This window comes from Apodemus sylvaticus, chromosome 1 (genome assembly GCF_947179515.1).
Source record: "Apodemus sylvaticus chromosome 1, mApoSyl1.1, whole genome shotgun sequence".
NCBI classification, from domain to species: Eukaryota; Metazoa; Chordata; class Mammalia; order Rodentia; family Muridae; genus Apodemus; species Apodemus sylvaticus.
The window spans coordinates 134,159,704-134,182,879 of NC_067472.1; the positions used below are offsets into that span (position 1 = coordinate 134,159,704).

Sequence of the window (23,176 nt, forward strand, 5' to 3'; positions counted from 1 at the left end):
AAATCTTCAATTTTACCTGAAAACGTTTATAATTCCACTTTCAATCAACTTAGAATTATTTTTATGCCTACCACTTTATCTGTATAATTTTCATGATAATCTGCTATGTCTTTCTTATTGGAGGGCCTGTACCTCTCATTCAGATGTGTTCGTGAGGAGCCTGGTGGTCTGTGCAGGCTCATGCTGCCTGCTGGGTGTTGCCTATTATATGCTTTGTCTCCAGAGCTGACTTCTAGCCTCCTGTAGATATGATGAAAAAGCCGCATTCTTGCTTCCATAGCGAAAGAAGCAGTCTGCCTTCCCAGACCTCTTTAACCAGGCTGTGGCCACACCCTGCTGTGTCCCAGGAGCTTGGTTATAGCTCCTCAGGGACCAGGCTGCTTCACGGGGTCAGAGTGTTTTTACCATGGGAAGCCTGCTGGAACCAGTGCTGATCTCCTCTGGCTGTTTTAGCAAGGCCAGTGAGACCAACATGAGAGGGCAGCCGGCACGAGGCCAGGCATGGTGGACATGTCAGAATGTGTGTGGGATGAATAGGCAAAGGAAAGAACGAGAAGGTCCCAAGTCACAGAGGGGGATGCGTGAAACCGGCAACCACACCAGGAAGGGAAAGCAAGTGGAAGCCTGTCTATGATCTCCTCAGAGTTTAGGGGGCAAAGGCAAGTTCATAGGTGTGTGCAGATAGGTATGCACATCCATGCACATAAATGTAGAGGTCAGAGTTCACGCTTGTGTGTCACTCCTGCAGAGCCATCTGTGGTTTGTGTCGTCATTTGTTTTCTGTATTGTTTGTTTTCTCAGACAGGCCCTGCTCTAGCCTGGGACTGGTAGGTTTATTTACACTGGCTAGCCAGCAGGACACAGAGAGGGTGCTGTTTGGTGCTACCTTCCAGATGCTAGGATGATGAGCTGATGAGCGTGTTGTCAAAATTAGGGTTCCTATGGTGTGACCAAAAGCAAGTTGAGGAGGATATGGCTTAATTTGGCTTATACTTCCATATCACTGTTCATCAATTGAAGGAAAACAGGACTGAAATTCCAGGGCAGGAACAGATGCAGAGGATGTGGAGGGGTGCTGCTTACTGGCTTGTACCCCCATGATTTCCTCAGCTTGCTTTCTTATATAACCCAGGAGGACCACCAGCCCAGGGATGGCACCTCCCCCATCAATCACTACTTCAGAAAATGTCTTACAGAGGTATTTCCTCGACTGAGGTTCATTCCTTCTAAACAACCAGCTTTTGTCAAGATGACCTAAGACTAGTCAGTATACATTTGTCACCATAACAGACCTTTTTACATGGATGCTGGGGACTGGACCCAAGTCCTCATGATTAGCACAGCAAGCACTTTACTAATAGAACCATCTCTTCCTCTTTGAGGGTCACACTTTACATCAGCACCTGAACAGCTCTGAGCAGGCCAGCTCCAACGAAGGCTGGATAACTTTATTTTAATCTATAATTCTCCAAGCTGCATGATTGAGAACTATGCTATATCTATGATTGTTGGAAAACGCTGCCAGAATTCTGGGTACATGATGAAGAGGACCCCAGGAAGTTCAAAAGATGCATTAAAGGGCCTGGAGCATGTGCTGGAAGGCCTACCTGGAAAGATGGAGGACAATGATATTGCCCTGGGGAGCAGGCAGGTGTTCCTGGGTGTGGTTAGGAGAAGGGCATCTAGTTTGTAATATGTCATTTAGAAAAGGTTGCTGTAGAAGACAGGTGAAGACAGCACCATGTATAGCAGTGTCTGCTATCTGAAACGGCCCAGAAGTCCGGTTGCACTATGACCGAATCATCAAAGCCTTGGCTTCGACCTTCAAATAAAAGTGTCTGGACTCTGTTTTATAAACCCCTGTCTCCCCGCCAGCAGTTTGAGTCTGCACTACCTGTATGGTGTCTTGAAATACCACTCTGTATCCACCGTACAGGAAATAATGCTCCCAGAGCTGGAGAAGGGGCGGCTCGGGCATGGTGATGCCCCTGAAGTCTTTCTAAGTAAATTGCTAACTGAACACAAATGCCAGAGAAAAGGAGGTCCCTTGCTGGGTCCCCCACAAAGGGCTGACAGGCCAGAACTGTGTCTTCCCCACTTCCCCGTGGTTGGAATTGTGTGAATTGAAGTGCTGAGAGAACTCTGTGACAAATAAGCTGGGACTGGATGGGTCCCCACAGTGATCTGACCACCACGAGGGGCCTGCTGCAAGCTAGCATGGGAGAAAGCAGCTGACGGCTGGGCTTCGAGGTAGACAGTGCACCAGCCTGCTCTACCAGAATGATACTGTTCATCTCTGCAGACTTTCCAGGAATGAAGTCTCACATTGTGGGAGTTTTCACTTCCAGAAAAACCAGGGACAGCAAACCCTGTGTGACACCAGGGCAGAGAACATTTTCACACAGAGGAGGTTTTTAGACACAGGCGTGAAGTAGGGACACCTGTTTGCTTGCAAGACTCGTTATTACCTAAGTCATTTTCCCTCTGCTGCCTTTGCCTTGGAAAGATGCAATGCATGGGTCTGAAGAAGCAGTTCCTGCTGCTTCAGAGTCTCCATTCCCCTGTCAGCTCTGTCCTCTCTGGGTAAGCCTGTGCTTCCCCGGCCATCCAGGGAGAAAGGGAAGACACTGGATAACACCCCGGCATAGAGCTACAGCCAGAGTCTCACTCTGTCCTTGTTTTAAATGTCCTTGTGAGTGGTCCCCCTACTCCTCTCTCAGACCCTCCTGGTGGTCCCCCCAAAATCAGTAGGATCAATCAGTTCTTGTCTGGGACTCCCCCCACCCCCGCCTGACTCACGCCAGCTCACACTCAGCCCTGGCCAGTGCTACTCACCGGCTTACATCCTCCCTAGCCCTCCCCCAGCCAGAGCACACCAGCTCACACTCAGCTTCCATTCTAAGTGACTGTTTTGAGCTGATGGTTTTTCCCTGTTTGCTCACCCAGGCCACACCTTTCTCCCTACAAAGAAAGAGACAAGCATTCTGGATTTCTGGCCCCAAAGCCATGGCGTTATTTACCTTGACTGAGTTAATTGACCCACTTCCACCACAGACATGAGCCTGTAGAATTTCAATAGTAGTTTGGCCCCAAGTTTGCCTTTGGCTCTGAAAAGCCTGCAACAGTTCCCCTCCAAGCCAATAACTAACCGAGTTCACGAGTTCCTTAACCTTCCTTGCCCCCTCCCACCCTGTACTTACTAGACATAAGCTCTTCTGGGACATGGTGCCCTTGTCTGTTGGTCCCTACTCTCAGGCAGCTCTTCACCTGGGAAAGCTAGGAGGCCAGGCGCTGTTTGCAGTAATGGCAGCTCCCGTCTGGGTACATGGAGAATCAGCTGTGGCGTGGCTACATCCTAATGCTCCATCTTTCCCTTTATCATGGAATCACTGTAGAACAGCCATTATAGTATTTTCCCATTTCTCCCTTCCTTCCATCCTTCCTTCTTTCTTCCTTCCATCCTGCTACGATGATTTCTGATTATCTACCCAGCTCTTTCCACTCCTCCTCCATTCTCTCCAGGTCCTACCTATTGTAAAACACTTCGTGTCAACTCAGCTTTTAGAAACACACACACACGCACACACACACACACACACGTGTGTGTGTGTGTGTGTGTGTGTGTGTGTTCAAATCCCCATGTGAGCCTGAAGGTTCAGAATTTGGATTCTTGAGTTCAGGCTTACATGGGTCCATATTTACCCTCTTTCAGTCCTCAGCTTTGCATTCTTTTTTTTTTTGTCATATTTCTTTTTTTAATTTTTTTATTCGATATATTTTTTATTTACATTTCAAATGACTTCCCCTTTCCTAGCCCCCCCACTCCCTGAAAGTCCCGTAAGCCCCCTTCTCTCCCCCTGTCCTCCCACCTACCCCTTCCAACTTCCCCGTTCTGGTTTTGCTGAATACTGCTTCACTGAGTCTTTCCAGAACAAGGGGCCACTCTTCCTTTCTTCTTGTACCTCATTTGATGTGTAGATTATGTTTTGGGTATTCCAGGTTTCTAGGTTAATATCCACTTATTAGTGCTTGTGCAAGGTGGAGTTTAAAGGCTTTTGGTGCCCTGTGTCAGAAGCAGTGACGCTCAACCTCTCTGCCGCCATGATGGATGCAAAGTCCTCAGTGCAGTGCTCTGTCCAGCGGCGGAAGTCTGACAGAGATGCCTGCGGTGGTATCTGCTGCAAATACCGGCCTCGTGTTTTGACAGTGGGAACAATGGCATGGCAATATATCTTAACGAATGAAGCAAGTCAAAGCCAGTTTCAGTAGAGGGACCAAAGCATAATTCTCAGAGTGTAATCCAGTGTGGTCTCCATGGAGCCCCATGGTAACCACTGTTGGGGCTCCTCCATGTCTGGAAGGGCAGTGAGTTAGCACACTTGACTTCTGTGTTGGCCTGTTGATTGGCTCTATGGAGGGGTGCCTTTACTTAGGGAGCCCTTTGGTTCCAATGATGACTCCCAAGAACTCATCATAAAACCTTCAACTGTCACTCAGCAGTCCACTCACAGTCACCAAAGCAAGCCTGGTGGCTCCAGGTCACACTATACAAGCACCAGGGATCTCTCACGTGGTCTGACTTCTGCCTGTTGGTCTTGGTTCTCCTTGAGCTCCTGCCTGTGCACCAGGGATGCTGGATCACATGCTGCTTGGTCTCTGGTCTCTTTTCATCTTCACAGATGGGTAGGAGTGAGTCACAGACCTGCTAAGTCTTGAATCCAGAACTGACATCCACAGCACCTGCCTTTTTAGAGCACAGCCCCTGACTTGACTTTCCTCAGCAAAACTTTTTCTATGATGTCAGGCCCCTTCTTTGGCCATTCAACTATTTCTTCTGTTTCTTCCTCTCCCTTGTCCTTTCTTAGCTCCTTTCCTCAAAAAATCTTGGACTAAGTCCCAGGTCCACAGCCACAAGACCATTTTTCTTAGTGTGGTGGCATATTTGAATGCTTGGTTCCCAGTTGATGGAGCTGTTCAGGAAGGATTAATAAATATGTGATTGGGAGTGGACTTTGAGGTTTTAAAAGCCCATTCCATTCCCAGTTAACTGTCTCTGTCTTTCCTTCTCCCTCTCCCTCTCCCTCTTCTTCTCCCTCTCCCTCTCCCTCTCTCCCTCTCCTTTTCACTCTCACTCTCCCTCTCTTCTTCTCTCCCTCTCCCTCCTCCTTTCCCTCTCCCTCTCTCCCTCTCTCCCTCTCTCCCTCTCCCTCCTCTTCTCCCTCTCTCCTTCCTTCTTCCTCTCCCTCCTCTTCTCTCTCCCTCCCTCTCCCTCTCCCTCCCTCTCCCTCTCCCTATCTCCCTCCCTCTCCCTCTCTCTCTCCCTGTCCCTCTCCCTCTCCCTGTCCCTCTCCCTCTCCCCCTCCCCCTCCCCCCTCTCTGCTATGTTTCAAGATGTGAGTTCTCTACTACTGACCCATTGCAGTGCCTTTCTGCCTACATTCCACCATGCCCTTTGCCATAACGGTCATGGACTGAACTCTCTGGAACCATAAGCCCCAAATACCCTTTTTCTCCTATTGGTTGCCTTGGTCATGGTGTCTTAATATAGCAATAGAACAGTAGCCAGGATGTCCAGGTTCCATGTGAATTTTCATTATTGCTGTTTGTGAAAGTGAAGCTGTATTTCTGATTGGCAGATCCAGCCTGCTTTTGTAATTTTCATAATAAAAACAGCAGCCCACAGAATCCAGGAAAGAGCAGCACACTTGTCTGTCACAAGTGCATGGCTGTGGTGGCTTTTGCTGTGGCCAGAGTCCCTGCTATGCCTCTTTCGTTGTAGGACCATTCTCTGCTTCCATTTTCTCATTTGTAAATGGAGGATTTCAATAGTTTCAAAATCACATTTTTTTGTGAGGGTTGTGTTATGAGTCTGGGAGTTGACAGTAAACCCTCAGGATAGCATTTGGCACATAGAGAATGTTCTGATGACAGTAGTCCCCAAATCTGCCTTTCCCCTCCCACAATGAACAGCAATCCTCTGTCCCACAGGAATGTCTTCTAAGGGCTCGCAGTATGCACCTGCCTTCCATGGAGCCAGCTCCCCTGTATGGTTTCCAGCCTTGTACCTTCCTACTGGTGAGAGCCATGGGCTCCTAGAGAGAGCCGAAAAGGTCCCCCTACCCCTGTTGGTAGAACTGCATGATTCAACCCCCTTCCACCCAGCTCCGGTACTAAGGCTAAATCAGTAAAGAGGATTAAGTGGCTAGGGGTGATGGAGATGTTCCATGGCCTGTGACGGCCCTGGTTCATCAGTCTCTGTTTGTCTGCACTACTCCCTGGATGAAAGGTTGGATTTTATGGTTTTGCAATCCACCAGAAGCACTAAGACAGCCTTAGAGTCAAGCTAATTAAGGCCTCATTTCCAAGCAGGGGTATTGAAGGTGGGCTGAACCTGTGAAAATGGAGTCAGATTTTGATAGCTACAAGTTATTGCAATAAAATTGTGGGTGGGAGAAAGAGTGTGGGAGGAAGCTGTCATTTCTGGAAGCCAGTCAGGTTGGCTACAAAGAGAAAAGGGTCACGCAAATAAGGTGTCCCAGTCCTTCCCTCAGTCCAACACTTCTTGAACCTAATGGTTTTTAACATCTAATTCAAGGAGAAATTAGTCATTATTCATTAAGACAAGCAGGAAGACTCCTGTCTTAACAAAGACTCTGTCTTCCTGCAGAATGGAATGAACTCCAGAATAATTAAAAGCTCACAGAAGCACAGAAATGTTCTATTAACTGAAGTTGCCTTCACAGAACGAGGGCCCTTCCTAGCCCCAAATATATCGTGAAGATTATGATGAAGACTCACAGCACTACTGAGGTCTAAAGAGATGTGGCGAGGGACTCAAGTCACCATCAATGTCATTTTGGTGGCCAATAAACTTGGCTGTCGGAGGTTCCAGGGGATGTGATCCAGGGAGAGCACAAAGCTTTTCATTGTTCTGGAGTCGCATTCCAATTGAGGACATGAAGCATGAAGTGAGAGTATGTTCCCTCGATTGTCCCAACCCTGCCCCCCACACACACTTCCAGAATCTAGATGCCATCATTCTGAAAGAACATAGTGACAATGACGAGGTAGCAGTTGTGTCTGCCACTACACAGCAGCAGCCAGGACTTTCTTGTTCATACTCACCCATTCTAAGTAGGGCCTGTGATCACATGGTGTGGTCCATACTGTTCTCTCTGCAGAGTGTGGCTATCACTCACCAGAACCTTAGCCTGAGTACAGACTAGCCTCATGCTGGGCACACGCACTATCTCAAGCTTGCCCTGGGTCATCAAAAATTGACCATGATGGATTCTTCACACCCAAGACACCTTTGACTGTGAGGAACAGATCACCCTCTGTGTATGTCTGTTGTGTTCATTTTCCGTATTTGTTAAGCTACCTTTTCAAACACTGCAGAGTCAACAGTCCTCTGAGTATGTGTACAATACTTAAAAACAATATGGATTTAACAAAGGAAGGTTTCTTAACATTTAAACACAGATTTTAAAAGCAAACACTCTCAGGCATTTATTTGAAATGATACTTCTAAAAAGTCAGATTGCCATAAATGTTTAAAAGGCCTGTAAAGTATACAAATGGTGTGCCCATAAAGACCAGGAAGCTCTAAGCACAGTGTGCCGGCACGAAATGCGAGGACCTGAAGCTGTTTATGTACCGACTTTGTTCACGCCCTTTGTAAAGTTTTGGCTTTAATTTCTTTTTGTGCTTTTAGTTAACCCTAAGGATGCCTCAGAAACACGTGTTGTACAGCCGAGGCCATGATCTCTGGTCTAAATCCCCGTGGACTTTAGATCCATGCCTCAGCTCACAGTAATCCTGTGCTTCCAGTCCTCTGGTCCAGTCCAGTGCTGTAACTAAACCTTTAAAATCCTCCTCCTCTTGGGAAAGTTTCACTTTGGAAACTTAATATCTTTCCCAGAGATGATAAATTCTAAGTTTTGTATATCTGCCAGTCCCCGGCCTATTGTTCTGTCATTTTGATGCATGAAGCTTGTCTGTTAGTGTTATTAAAAACTTATGTGTCTCCTATTATTATTTTATTCTAATTAGATGGGCCATTTGGAGGTTTTGTCTCCTAGGAGATGCAATTGTGCCTGTGTAATTAGCTCTCTCCTTTAGGACAGCTGGCAAATTCATCACCTCAGAGTGCAGGGTTAGGTTCTCAACCCACCTGTTTATTTTATGTGGCCATAGGCACTTAACGGGTTTTCCTAATACTTAATATCTGTGTCTGATCTTTTCCATGTGCACAGAGAGAAACAAGTACACCCTGTCAACGTTCCTTATTTTTGTTAGTAATATGAGTAGAGTTAAATAGGATCCCCCCTTTTGAGGCAGGATCTTGTATGTCTCAGGCTGGCCCCTAAATACATTTATAGCTGAGCATAATCTTAAATTCCTGGTTCTCCTGCTGCTACTTCCCCAGACCTGGGAGAACCAGCATGTGCCACACCTGTTTTGTGCAGACTTGCAGATCCAACCCAAAGCTCTGCACATGCTAGGCCAGCCACTCTCCCCACTGAGCCACATCCTCAGCCAGTCCCAAGGCTAATCCCAAGCACATCATTTGGACAGTGTTTGCAGTAACCTATATTTTGCCTCCATCTTTGCTATTTATAGAAAGTGATTTATGATTTACATAAGACTCGTCTTCAAATTACTTGAAATCAGTTTACTTGTCTTACGCCCTGGCACTTGATGAATCAGCTATATTTGGTTAATTATTTTGTAAATACCACTAGCTTCCATCTGTGTAAGTTCTACATCCACAGACATAACGAACCGCTGTTTGAAACACAGTCTACAGAAAACTACATCTGTACTGGAGGAGTACAAATTTCTCCCTTGTCATGATCCCCTTACACAGTGTGCTCAAGCAACTATTTGGATAACATTCTCCTTGTACTTGATGTAAGTAGCTCAGAGATGATCTAAGGTACATGGGTGTGAGTTATAGACAAGTAGTATACTGTTCTATATAATAGATGTGAGCATATATGGATTTTGGTGTCCAGGAGAAACATCAAAATAAAGGTGTAAGGACCAAGGAGATGGTTTAGTGTATAAAGTGCTTGCCATGTAATCGTAAGGACCTGAGTTTCAATCCCCAGAACTTACATAAGGCTGGATGAATGGGACACATGTCTAATCTCATGGAGACGGAAGGCAGAGACAGGAGTCCCAGCATCTCTGCTGGCCAGGTAGCCTGCCATATGTGGTAGGAAAACAATGAGATGACTGTCCCAAAGTAAAAGGCAAAGACCAACACCCAAGGCTGTCCCCTGACCTCCATACACATGGCTTGACACACATGCATCTATGCAACACACACATACACACACACACACACACACACACAAATAATAAATCAAGTAAAAGTGTCAATCCTGAAGAGACAGGACTGTTCTAGAACCATCCAGGATATATCATCACAGCATAACTAAGGAGAGCTGGTAGAAGACCATATGGTGAGGATTCTAATTACTGGATTCCTAAGCAAGGTTCTTATTTTCAAAGCGCAAAAGCAAATCTTCGAGTTTTATATTTTATGGTTGTGAACCTAGCCTTTAAAATGACTGAGCCATCCCTCCAGCCCAATCTTCGAGTTTTAAAAGCACCAATGTAAGAGGAAGTGCTTGTAGCTTATGAAACCATACTGTAAGGAAAATAGAGCCCCATAAGCAAGGTAAGAACACGCAACCTCCACACACAACTATCGGGCCCTGTCAAGATGCAGCATGGGTCATAAGCTTCAGAGTATTTATGCCAAAAGCCAACTATCCTGGATCCTGAAGAGCTTATGGCTAGGTTGGATAGTGAAGGAAGACCACATGGGAGGGAGGAACCTGCGTGGTAAAGGTTTGAGTCAAGAGTACTACAGTAGACTAAGAAAACCTAGCATAAGACAGGCTGTGGATGGAGGGAAGGAGGGTACACATCATGGAGACATCCCAGAGCCACGACGTAGGCCGAAAGCCCAGTGACCAGACTGTAATCCCAGACTCCTTGTTGTGGCTCTCTTTAGTGTGGATATTTGAGCAGTTGAAAAAAAAAAAAAGCAAAAAACCCGAAAAAACAAAAACAAACAAACAAACAAAAAAAACCCTAAGTTGATCCCACTGGTTAGTATGTAGAGTGTAATCAAATCCAGCTCGATGGCTCAAACTCCCTTGCGATGCTATGTTCTGCTGGTGAGAGCTGACCAGGGCGTGGAGGGGAGGATCCGCTCATACCTACTTTGTAAAAGACGAGGGCTTCGTCTCTTTCTTGATGACATCAAACGTATTCTTCCAGTATACATACCGAACATAGTTGTAAATGGTGATCATATAGTGGGCACATCGACATATGCCTAAATATTTTCATGTATAATATATATGGTACCGTTTCCATTTTGGAAATCACGATCCCAAAATGAGTTCCTTTTGGAGTGGAGTGAGGGATGAAAAGTTGGTGTAATTGCTCAAAAGACCTTTGACTTGAACCCCTGAAGTTGTGGTAAAGAAGTGAGGTAGAGGAGCCTGGTTTAGTAGTGAATGGTTCAACTTGTGGGATTTTGTTGTGGTTTGGTAACCAGAGTTTTTAGGGGTTTTTGTTTGTTTGTTTGTTTGTTTGTTTTAAGTTTCAAAGCTTTATTATAGAGAAGTAGGAAGAAAAAGAGATAGAGAAGTAAAGAGAGAAAGAAAAGATAAGGGGTGAGAGTTGGCCATGACAATGTGGAAAGAGGAGAGAAGAATGGGGAGAGATGGAGAATAGGGGGACAAGAGCATAAGGGCCAGAGAGATAAGCAAGAGCAAGTTTTTAGTTTTAAATGACCTACAGAATATAGAGTCTGCCCTGAGCCCCCACCCCCCACCCCCAGTGATCCTCCACAAGGTGTTGATTGAAGAAACAGGCAAGAATGCATCGACAAGGGGTCTAAGGAGGTCATAAAGTAGCCACTCAGCATGGATGGCCTTGACCTTGCTTTCTGTTCTCTGCCACAGTGATCCCCAAGGTCACCAAGCACCTGCTCTCCAACCCCGTGTTCACCTGCATCGTCCTGGCTGCCTGCATGGAGATTGCTGTGGTGGCCGGCTTCGCTGCCTTCCTGGGCAAGTACCTGGAACAGCAGTTTAACCTCACCACGTCCTCTGCCAACCAGCTGCTCGGTGAGTGGGTCTCATGGCCCTCCTGCTATACCAACATGTTCAGAGAATGCACAGAGCCCAAAAATAGTGCAGGACCGTGCTAAGCCTGGCAAGACAGAGCATATCTATAACGTCATGACTGAGGGAAGAAAAGCCAGGCAGGTCCCCAGAGCTCACTAGGTAGCCAGTCTAAACAACTGGTAAACTCTTGGATTCGGTGAGCTATTGTATCTCAAAAAAAATAAGATGGAGGGGCTGGAAAGACGGCTCCATGGTAAAGAGCACTGGCTGCTCTTTGAGAGGACCTAGGTTCAATTCCCAGTACCTACTTGGTAGTTCACAACTGCCAATAAGTCAGGTTTCAGGGGATTCAGTACCCTCTTCTAGCCTGTGGACATATATGCATATGTAGAAGCATATATGCAGGGAAAATGCCCATATACATAAAATAAAAGTTTTAAAGTGGAGATCTATGGATAAAGGTACCAGACTTCAGCCACCAGCACCCCTACATCCATGCACACCTGTACTTGCACATAAACACATATACATGTAAACACACACATACACCCATAACACAGAGAGACAGAGACAAACAGACAGACAGACAGACAGAGAGTCCCTATTGCTTCACAAAATGGCCATTAAAAGCAAAGGGTGCTGACCAGCATGGGTGATGAGGGACATGCACACTGAAATCTAAAGGGGGCCCTGTGACACACTGTCCAGATGGTAGTGCTGGGTGCTGGGGAGGATGAGGAGCAACTGGAACCCACAGTGCAGTGGGAATGCACAGGGGAGCCTCTGCTTTGGGCAGTTTTTGCAGCACCCATTAAAGCTCAGCATATGCCTGTGCTGTGATCCATCAGTTCCGCTTCTGGGCACTTATCCAACGGAATGGAGTGTTTAGGTCCGCTCATTTACATATGCATACATTACAACATTCAGAGCAGCTTTATGCATAATTATCTCAAACTGGAACTAACCCAAATGTCTGTCTGCAGCAGAATGGGTAAATAAACTATAGACTGTTCATTCTATACCACACAGCTCGGGAAAGGACGAAATCTCACACAGGCTTCCATGGGAATGTGTGTGAGTTGAAAGATGTCACACACAAGAGATTGTATTTATGGGACTTAAAAAAAAGGATGAATTGCCAATTAAAGTAAAAGAAGCCAGAGCCATGGTTGTCCTTGAAGGTTACAACTACAGAGAAGTACCCAGGAGCCTCCTAGGCAGCAGCAAGTGTGTGCGTGCGTGTGTATGTGTGTGTATGCATGCATTTATGTATGCATTTGTGTGTAGGCATGTGCAGTGTGTGTGCATGTGTGTATACAGGTACATATTCACACATGTGCATGTGGAGGTCAGAGGTCAACAGTGGGTGTATTCTTCAGTCCCTCTCCACCTTAGTTTTTGATACAAAGTCTTTTTCACACTGAACCAGCTGGCCAGCAAGCTGCTGGGCTCAACCTGTCTGCCTGCAACACAGCTCTAGGATTCCAGATGTGTGCCGCACCTCTGGTTCTTATAAAAGTGGCAAAGATCAAGCATTCCCAAGCCCCAGAGTATCTGGGATTCTTCTAAGCTTGACCCGGGTGCTAGTTATGGAGGTATCTGTACACTCAATTTTCCAAACTGGAAAGTTCACCAGGGTGGTCTTTGTGTGTTTCATAAGATATATATATATATATATATCATCATAGTTTAAAAAGAAATTTAACCCTGGCCATCTTGATAATATACCACAGTTTTCTCTCCCTGGAAACTGCTGGGGAATGCAAGCTCCCACACACACACTAATCATTCTTACCATCCACTTTTTAGTAAGTAAAATGCAATCAGCTTTCCAATGCCTACAGGACAGGGGAGAAAGTCACCTCCCCCTGTAAGAGAAGCTATAGTTGTTGACGTCTCTAGAATCTGGGGTTGGATAACCCTCCAGCACCCAGGGTTTATCTCTCAACCCCTGGTTTCTCTGCTGCTGCATCTTCCATTTTGATTGTGCTTGTACAGTTGAGTCTTCGGGTCCAGGTCCTATTTCAGAAGAAATGCCTACATTTTCTATCGACAAACAAATCAATAGCCTGCTGGGCAGGTCAGAAAAACAATCCCACTGCCTAGTGTCTTGTTTGTTTCCCAGTGATTCCTGAATGTTAGAGCGCTTGACAAGGTGGAAATAAAAAGGGGGTGGGGCTTCCTCATATTCTCCAGGCAGGCCTGCATCAGGCATTTCCTGTCCCTGTGTCTAGCCTGTGGCATAGATCCAGTCAATGTATACCAGGAAGAAGGAACTGCGGGAGAAGCTGGCAGGGTGCACTAGGAGATGTAGAGAGATGCTTTCAGCATAGCTCCTCAACTCTTAGAAGATGGTGTGCATGCACTTATCCCAATCTGTGCATTCAAGGCTACAGACCACCCACAAAGCCTTCAGCAGGCGGGTCAGAGTTCAAGGAAGAGCAGCGTAGACAGTCCAGGAGCTGATGTCATTGATTTATGAGTGCAGATTAGAACGGCTCAGTCTGCATAAGTTAATCTAATGAGGATGAAGTTTTGGTTCTGGGAAGTCTTGACAATAGCCACGGGTGTTAAGGATGTGTACACCCATCAGGAAAGAAGAGAGAGGAAAATCTAATAGTGACTGGGAGAAAAGGTGCTGAAATCCTGTTGTTGCCATGGTTACCATCATCACCAGGTGACACCCCCACTGTCTCAACTAGAAAATGAAACAAAGCCCAGGGTGCTCTCAGGGAGTGGGCATGTTGTCATCAAGGCTTATTCACACGGCTCCCATGTGCGTAAGATTCATTCATTCTCAAAGGGGTGCCTGCCTGAATGCCATCTGCTGCTGTATTAGGCCCTGGGGATTGGGCTGGACTGAGTGGGACCTGAAGGGTGCTCTGTCCTTCTGGAAACTTCATGCTGATAGAGCATGAGAACAAGAAACAGGATGGGTAAAAATAAACACGGCAGCTTTGGATGGGAGGGAGTGCCGTGGAAACCGGATGGAGAGTAACGGAGACTGTTACTGAGTCCAGAGCTCCTCAAGTCTAGCCAGATAATCTTCCACGGGCATCCCTGTTTCTTCCTCCCAAGTGTGCGATTACCGTGGGGCACCTGTCCAGGTTTACCTGGCTTCTGAGATCCCAATCCTGGCCCTCTCACTTGTGTTTTACCCACTGGTCCATCTCTCCTGATCTTAAGTCCCCTTTCCATGTCACAAGAGGGGTGGGGTTTGATGAAGCCTCTTGCAAAGGAAGAAAGCCAGCCAAGGAAAAATGGATGAGACTGTCCTAGGAATAGAACCAATGCTTGTGCAAAGCCTGTGGCACCCTGGGTACCTAGACTCATCAAGGGAGAGAAAGTAGGAAAATGGGTGTTGGGGTGGCCAGTGACACGGGCTGAGTATGGAAGGACACAGAACAAGGTCATGGTTCCCATATTCAAACCAAAGGCTGGAAAACTAAACCCAGATGTCCGAAGCAGCCGGTGACACACAGGTCCTGGTCTGTTTTAAGTATAGTCAGGGTAGTGTCTTGGCAAGCTAAGCCTTCCTGGTGATATTTTCTTACCCTAATATGAAAAATTAATTTGCATTCCCTCAGCACTTACCAGCTGGTTGATGTAGTCGATTGACCTGGGGGTTGGTTGATTGGCAGGGAGGAGGCCAAGTAGAATGGAAAATTAGCCATGCATAATCTGCACAGTAGATAAATGGCACTCGGCAATTTAAAGCTGGGTTGTAGATGAAATGAATCAGAACAGAGCCACAGCAAACAGGAGATTGGAACAGCAGGGTCCTTTGGTTCTCCGACAATACCCTGGGTCTTTGGGAATCCTAGGAACAGGCTGTCTTAGAGAAAGCTCTGTGAATAAGAGACAGAGAGAAAGAAAGAGAGAAATAGAAAGAGACAGAGACAGAGACACACACAGAGAGAGAGAGAGAGAAACAGACAGAGACAGAGAGAGACAGAGAGTATACTCTCTGCAATTATTCAAGTGCTGCAAAATATAGTGATTTGATTGACACTGATTCCTGAGGCATAGCAGACCTGGATAAATGGTGTCCTCCACAAATCTGTGAGCCCTTCAACCTTTGGGTTAAATGTTAAATAGTCCTGGAGCCTACCATGAGCCTTTGTTGCCTCATGAGAAAAGGAAAATTCTCAGCTAGTTTGTGTGTACGTGCGTGTGTGCTTTCACATGTGTAAGTATGTATATGTCTTCAAGTGAATTGGGGTGAGTTCATGTATGTTCGTATGTATAAGCGTGTCTGCCACTGACATGTGTGGTCGAATATGTATAAGCATCATGCTTATGTCCATGTCCTCCTCAGTTACTCAGCACTTAATCCTTCGAGGCAGAGTCTCTTGCTGAGCTCAGAGCTTTCCAGTTTGTGCTGCTCTATTCAAATGGCTTGCCCCTAGGAATCCCATCTCTGCCTTCTGAGTTCTGAGGTTCCAGGTTGCCCACCACATGCTTGGCATTCATGCGAGCTCTGGAGTCATGGTCTTCAGCCATCATTTTTGTCTCTTTACCTACTGAACCATCTCCTCCACCAAAAACTCTCCAGTTGGTCTTAAGGCCCCTTTCCATGCCTCATTGGAACTGTGCAGAGATAGGCAAGTGCCGGGGTGCTTAAGGACCTGAGTTCCACGGTCAACCCAAATAAAATAAACCAAAAAAAGCCAAAGAGAGGTGGTGTCTCCAAGACAGGTGCCTGAGAAATGTCACCCAAGGATATCCTCTGGCTTCTACATAACATAGGCACATATATGTGCACATGCATACAAACATTCTCTCTCTCTCTCTCTCTCTCTCTCTCACACACACACACACACACACACAGAGAGAGAGACAGAGAGAGAGACAGAGAGAGAGAGAGAGAGAGAGAGAGAGATCACAGAGAATTTGAACCTGGTGACACATGCCTTGAATCCCAACACTTGGGTAGCTGAAGTAGGGTTGCTAAATGTTTCAGGCTAGCCTGGTCTACAGAACAACACCATAAAGGAAGGGTTGAGAGGCCAAGAAAGAAATACTAATGCAGAGACCATATCATCTCTCCCTAATATTTAATCTCCTGGATTTCACCCCTTGGTCCCCAGCTTTCTGGATTCATGGCTTAGTTGGCCACACATTAGCTGTGTACATGCGTCCTCCCGGATGGTACCAGGTGTGGCATGCCATCTGTGTACACTTTGGCTCACAATAGCTGTCTCTCTTTGTTATCTGAAAGTTCTCTGGGAACAGAAATAAGATCCTTCATGAAGACTTCAGAGCCACAGGAAGATGCAGGGCCCACTGATATCCACCAGCCCCTCTCCTGCTAATCTCACTCCACTTCTCTGCTTCCTCAGGGATGACGGCGATCCCCTGTGCCTGCCTGGGCATCTTTCTGGGTGGCCTTTTGGTGAAGAAGCTGAGCCTGTCTGCTCTGGGGGCCATTCGGATGGCCATGCTGGTCAACCTGGTGTCCACAGCCTGCTATGTCTCCTTCCTCTTCCTGGGCTGTGACACGGGCCCTGTGGCTGGGGTCACCGTCCACTATGGAAACAAGTAAGTACCTAAAGTTTCAACTTGACCCCGCACAGGTACCCCCGTCCACCTTCACTGTGGGTTCATAGAGAAGGCTCAGCCCTGCCCAGGCCCACCTGGACTCTCCACCACAGGCTAATAGAGCCGGCTTGGTCTCTAGTGATCCAGAGCAGAAGAGCCCAGAGGCCTTAGCGTCTTACCTGCAGTTGGAAGACTCAGCCTATCCTCTGGAAACTGAGCTGTTCTCCTCTGCAGCAAGGCAACCCATAGTACTGAGTGGTCATTCACTCTTCAGTCCGCTTGCTCTGTCTGACATTTGACTTCAGGAATGATGTGAATCAAAATGATGAGAATCAAAATAAACCCTATTTCAAAATGCTGCTCAAAATAAAAGACAGAATCAATTTCGATAATTCCAGCATGAGTCAGAAGCCCCCATCCAGCTCACACAGTCATTACCGGGTCAGGCCCATGCTGAGCATGTTTAAGTGGTAGGGGAAGAGAGAGGTAACACGTTGGGAGGGAAGGCGGGAGGAGCAAAAACCAGCCTGTTCCTATGGGATCTCTTTTCTTAGGCCCTGGTTATTATCTTGGGACCGTAGACTAGAGCATCTATAGCGATTACTATTCCAATAAGTTGTGGCACTATATTATCTCTGTGTCCACTGTCTCCTTTCCTTATGGGACTCTGAGCCCTCCCTGAGCTGAAGAGTCTAGCTCAGAACATGCTGCATCGTGGGTGCCCTGCAGGTTACACAGCAAGACTCCTCCTCCAGGCAGATCACTGGGCTGCAAGGAAGCCTGGAAATGGGACAGAACTGGGTGCATCTGCCATCTATTGAGAGTGATGGCAGAGAAGCGGCAGATTCTTACAGACCTAGGTGCCCTCCAGGCAGCCCCCAGCTCCTCCCACAGAGGGTGCCCTCTCAGTTACACTTGGCTCTGAACAGCCGACCTCGCTGTGGACTGCTCAACTTGCAAGCCGTAGACTGCAGCGATTAGAAACATGCACACAGGGTCCCACGACCATGAGGTCACGCTGTAAAGGAGAAAAGTAACAAAAGAAACAAAGTTCAAGGCCTATGGTCACGCTCCTGCCTGGCTTTACCCGCTCTTCCACACTCGGGCACTGCATGAGTCTAGATGAATGAGTCGCCTGGCTCAGCCTTGATTTCTTTTTGATAAAGTTTGTGGGGCCATACTGAGAACAAACAAAATGAAAACATGGAATTCCTACTACAGAGTGTGACGAAATGTCCCCCATGTTACCTGTGTTATCAGGAAATACTCTGAGCCTTAGGACAGAGGAGGAAGCGAGGGTACTGAAGTCACTTCCTTCTTCTGGGGCTGCAGACTGGGCTCTCCCGATGTGTCTCTTTCCCAGTTTGTGAGCTCTTGGTAGCGGTGTCTTCATAATGCAGAGGCAAGCCACAAAGCACCCTAGCAGTCATCTCTGGATGTTGAACCAGCCATGCTGGGCATCCTGTATGCAGGAGAGGAAGAAACAAGCAGAAGGGGTGGGGTGTCCAGATGTGCAGGAGTCGTTGTGGGTAAGGGGAACTGAACGACTCTAAGCTAAGCTCAAGCTGCCTTCAGCTCAAAGGGCACATGGTTACAAAAGGCAAAAAGAACCTTCCTCCTCACTTTGGAAGGAGCCCAGAAGCCATATAGCCAGCTACCCAGCCCAGTACTGTTTCAAGGGGTACAGACTGGGCTCCCAGCAGTGGCCCTGCACAGGTACTTGAAGGTCAGCTAGGAATAAGACAGAGCAAAGAGACGAGTCAGGCTAGGTAAGCATCCTGATCAAGGACACCGCAAGGCCCATCACAGCAGTGTCACCAGGGTTAGCCCGGCCTCTAATGAGTCCCCTTCACCCTTCTTTTCCAGCTCAGCACGTGGCTCGGCCCTTGACCCCTACTCTCCGTGCAACCACAACTGTGAATGCCAGACAGATTCCTTCACACCCGTGTGCGGGGCCGATGGTATCACCTACCTGTCAGCCTGCTTTGCTGGATGCAATAGCACGGTAACTGAAAACCTTGGGGTGCAGGGGAGAGGGTAGGCTCCCAAGCAGCCCCAGCTGCTCATGGGCATGTCAAGGGCCAGAGTGGCCAGTACCGTCTCTTCACCTTGTTGCAGCCGTTCCCTTCAGGAACGCATCAGGACAAGGCAGTTCCTCGGGCCTTTGCTGCGTCGAATGGGCCTCTAAGACACTTGCTGGAGAAACTAAGAGTGAAAATCAAAGGTGGCTTGTAACCCGTCCAGCGGGTCAGTTATTCCAGGGTTCCGAAGAGGTGCTACCTGAGGGTCAAAAGGGGGGAGAGAAGAAAGGAGGCCAAGCACCAAGAAAGGCAAGTCGATTGACTGGGTTGTGTCAAAGCCTCGTTTAATGTTCTGGGGTACACAGGTTTTAAGGCTTTCAGGAGGGGTGTAGCCCAAGGCAAGGACAAAGAAAGGAAGGGCAATCCTAGCAGTTTCAGCAGGAAGAGATAAGGGTCCTCCGGTGGAGACAACAGGTGTTTGCACAGGCTGGAGCCTGCCGCAGTTATCTCAGGACTTCCTTCCACCGCAATTACCGGAGTCAGCAGGTGATGATGCAGGCAGGACCATTCTGCAGTATCTCGAGACAATGGCTAAACCAATGCCCACAGAAGAGGCTCTAGTTGATTGTTCTTATATTTTAGCAGCCACCACCTTAGGGCCATGAGTAAGCAATAGTCCGAATAGCTCAGGATGGCTTCCCACAGTGGCTATGGATATGTAACTGGAAAGGTGGCTGTGACCTGAGATACTTGCAAAAGGTGGCAGGGAATAAGGCTGTGTACAGTAGTGAGCTGCCCACCACGACATTCTGTAGACATGGGAACACCCTCTTCTACTCTCTTCCACACTAAAGCCAGCAAGATTTCTGTGACCCTGCCAATGGCCCGCTCACATGCCCTCCTGTAGGGCCCATGGCCAGCCTCAACTCCAGCTGTCTTCTTTTGTTCTAGGTGGCCGTGCTCGCTATCTCGTTCTCCCTGTACTTCTCTCTTCAGTTGGACAACTCTTATTGACCCCCTTTTTTAAAAAAAATAAAATAAAAAGTAAAAAATAACAAAGTCAAATTTTATTCCAAGGCTTGCAAATATTAAGACTAATCAAAGTGGCACTGTACTTTCTTATAATACATCAATAATAGTTTTTGAGATATAGACTCTTGGTTCCCCTCTTACTCCAACTTGGTGGCTTGAGTGGTTGATGCTGGCAGAAGGTTGATATTGGATGACCAGTTGCTTTGGGCTTATCCATGCATTGAGTCATCCATTTGCTGAATGGCGGCAAGAGGTTTGCTGGGGCAGAGGCGCGGCCTCTTGGGACTGTGCACATTAAAGTAGGAAGGTAATTTTAACAACACACAGATACCCAGAGACTTGGTCTGTGCATATGTGTGCAAGTAGGGATGTGGGAAGGGCTGGGACTCACTCAGCCCTGTGAATGTGTCTGTGGCTAAGCGACATCCCTAGCCTTCAAAATAGAATTTTTGGTGTTGGAAATCCCATCTCTAAAGGAGGCCTTAATTATCAATGGATTTATGAAGGAAAATTAAAAAAAATACATGGATAGTATTGACCCCTTAATACCCTATTTCAATGTCTGCTACTCTCAAATGATCCCTTATTTGTCCCATCAGAGTTCTTGACTTTGCGTCTTTGTGCACCTGTTCCTTCCTAGATATATCTGTCTCTTTCATGGTAGCAATCTTCTGGAATTGTCTGTCTTTGATTTTTGAGTTTCTTCAATAGGAACACTATGGCCCCTGACGTACTTCATAATTTCTCACACAGTGCGCTGACGGGAAGGAAAAGTTAACAGCCGTGGGGGCTGCTCTCAGGGAAGCCATTCAGACATTTATTTACTCCTGGTCCTGCCTCCTGCATCTTAAAAAGCAGCAGTTCCCTGAAAGGAAAAAAAAATGAATCATTTGTTTTCATTTTCAAAGATTTCATTTTTGCTTGCTTTTAAGATTTAGATTCCTGGCCAGTTATTAACATTTTCTATAAAGGAAATAAATCACCACAGATTGGGGGCTGGGAGGACCCAATTTCATAAAGTAGATGATGAAGCAATTTCTTTATGTGAGTAGAAGTAAATATTAAAAGGGGGTTGGGACCTGGAGGATGGGTCAAATAAAAACACAAGCTATTATTTCTCATAAGGACAACTTCATTGACATTTTAATATCCAGGAAGTTTTGTTAATAGTCCACTTCAGCCATTGAACTGTGACCCAAAGACGATGTGTCCTGAGAGCCACCAGGCCTTTCCTCTAGGGGTACACAGACCCAACCCTGAGGTGTCTGCATTTCCTCTGCTCTTGCACAGATAAGTGGTCTGTTGAGTCAGTCTCTCCAAGCCCATTGGTTCACTCGCAGCTGCTGGAGCTGAAGACCTAGAGGATCTCACTCTAAGACAGAAGGTCAGGGCTGACTTGGGTCGTGATGTTCATTCCCCAGTCACCTGCTCTCCATTTGAACTTAGAGCCACACTTTGCCTACTGGGGTAGCCATGGGATTCCACTCTTACCCCACTGAGGCAATCGGCTGGGAGGCCCTGGCTTCTTCCAGCTGCCACAGGAAAGACTTGGAAATGAGTCCTGTTCATAGTAAATGGGGCCCTTGCAGTAGCTGAGCCAAAAATCCAACAACAACAACAAACAAAACAAGAACAACAACAACAAAAACGGCTGCAGACTTTGCAGGAACCTCAGGCTGAGAGACTGAGGCCAGGTGATGGGCCCTTCCTGCTTCATTCCTGGCATTTAAGAGCTTGGCCTGGGGTCAAAAGGAACCTTGGGATGACATCCAAAAAGAGCAAAAGGCAATTTGAGTCTTTAGACTCTCTGCAGCAGTGTTTTGAAGAAATGCCAAACAAAGGCTTACATCCCTGGTATAAGACTGCCTTCCCCCTCCCATCCCTTCTCTCTCTCTCTTTTTAGCTTTTTTTTCTCTTCTGGTCTCCAGGTACCCAGTACAACCTTTGCCTACATAAAGGCCCCCCTCTTGTCCCTCCCATTTTCCATGGCTTCTTTCCCTGACCCTAGAGAGCTGACTGACTCTGTGTGGGCTCAGTCCCTCCCCATGAGTTTCCTGGGCTCTTCTGCCTGCGCTCTTCCATCGGACCCCGTGTCAGCTCACAAGGATCCCACAGTAGAGTGTGATGGAGTTCTGGGACCCTCTGAGCCAAACCCAGAATCTTTCTTTGTACTCTGCCACTTATTTTCAGGATGCCCAGCTTTTTTTCTACTTGAAGCTGTCTTCCTTCATGCACACTACACACATAATACATTGAGCCTTCCTGTCTGCCCTTAGCTGCCTTTCTAGCCTCAGTCTCTCTTCTCATCCCAGTCTCCTAACCAGCCACTTGTTAAGTGAAACTCTCCCAAAAGCCAAGCTCTCCTTTGCCTCTGGAGCTTTGCCAATGCCATTCCTTTTGTATAGAATAGTCTCCCCTGTGTATGAGTCCCGTTTTGTCAACCCACCAGGGCTCGCTCTCTCTTTACCCTTTCCCTGCCTCCTACAGAGCTGTCTCCTACCTCAGAACTATTTCAAGACAATGTTAATGTCCTTCCAATTTCCATCTCTTCTGTTCTCTCCTGGCAAGAGTCAGAGCCCATCTGTTCAATGGCTCATTTACTTAGGCGTCTCTGTCCCTCACCAGGGCCGGAGATGAGGCTGTGTTGTATATCTTGGCCACCAAAGATCCAGATAGAGCTCTTGGTAAAAACTCAGACTTCCTAAATGTCCCTGGGTGATCCCATGCAACCTCAATTAGGTGACTACACAGGGTAACACTCCTGGGCAGCAGTTGGCAAACAGGTCGACTAGTTGGTTCTAACTTCAAGGTGCAATCTTATCTTCTTCAAGTTTCTTTCTGCCTCTATCTCTTGTCTACACACCCACACACACACACACACACACACCCACACACACACATGCATGTGTGGGTGTGGGTGTGTGGGTGTGTGTGTAGAGAGAGAGAGATGATAGATAGATAGATAGATAGATAGATAGATAGATAGATAGATAGATAGATAGATAGATAGACAGATATAGAGATATTTATCAGGGCCCATGAAAAGTCTATTCCAGACCTGCATTAGATGCAAACAAGTCAGCCAATCAGATCATTGAGATGCTAATGAAACACAGTAAGCATCAGGTTCCCCTATCTTTACTTTCTTTAGTGTCTCAGTCAGGGTTTTATGTTTGTTTTAATTTTCTTCTTTCATTTCTCAAGCAATAGCAATAAAAGTTCCCGGCCCACATTTGCTATTCTGTTTCTAAATCCTGTCATTGCCTGTGGTGAGGGGAGATGACAAAAAGATGGAGTTAATTTTTATCAGCCTCCTTTGGTGTGAATATATTGCTCAGATTGTTTGCATACCTTTCACTTTCAAAAGTAATTATTCAAGCAGAAAGCATGTGTGTATTATGCCAGACATTATGTCCATCTGATGGACTG

The 23,176-nt window shown here is 46.8% G+C and overlaps 1 protein-coding gene across 3 annotated transcripts in view; it reads left to right on the forward strand.

The window, feature by feature from the left end:
- Nucleotides 1–23,176, forward strand: part of Slco3a1 (solute carrier organic anion transporter family member 3A1) — a 283,145-nt gene that overhangs the window by 220,393 nt on the left and 39,576 nt on the right. For all 3 annotated transcript variants that reach the window (XM_052160589.1, XM_052160597.1, XM_052160605.1), the window contains exons 5-7: nt 10,989–11,153; nt 16,496–16,694; nt 18,561–18,699. In XM_052160589.1, coding sequence (XP_052016549.1) covers nt 10,989–11,153; nt 16,496–16,694; nt 18,561–18,699 — 503 coding nt within the window. The remainder of the gene's footprint in view (nt 1–10,988; nt 11,154–16,495; nt 16,695–18,560; nt 18,700–23,176) is intronic.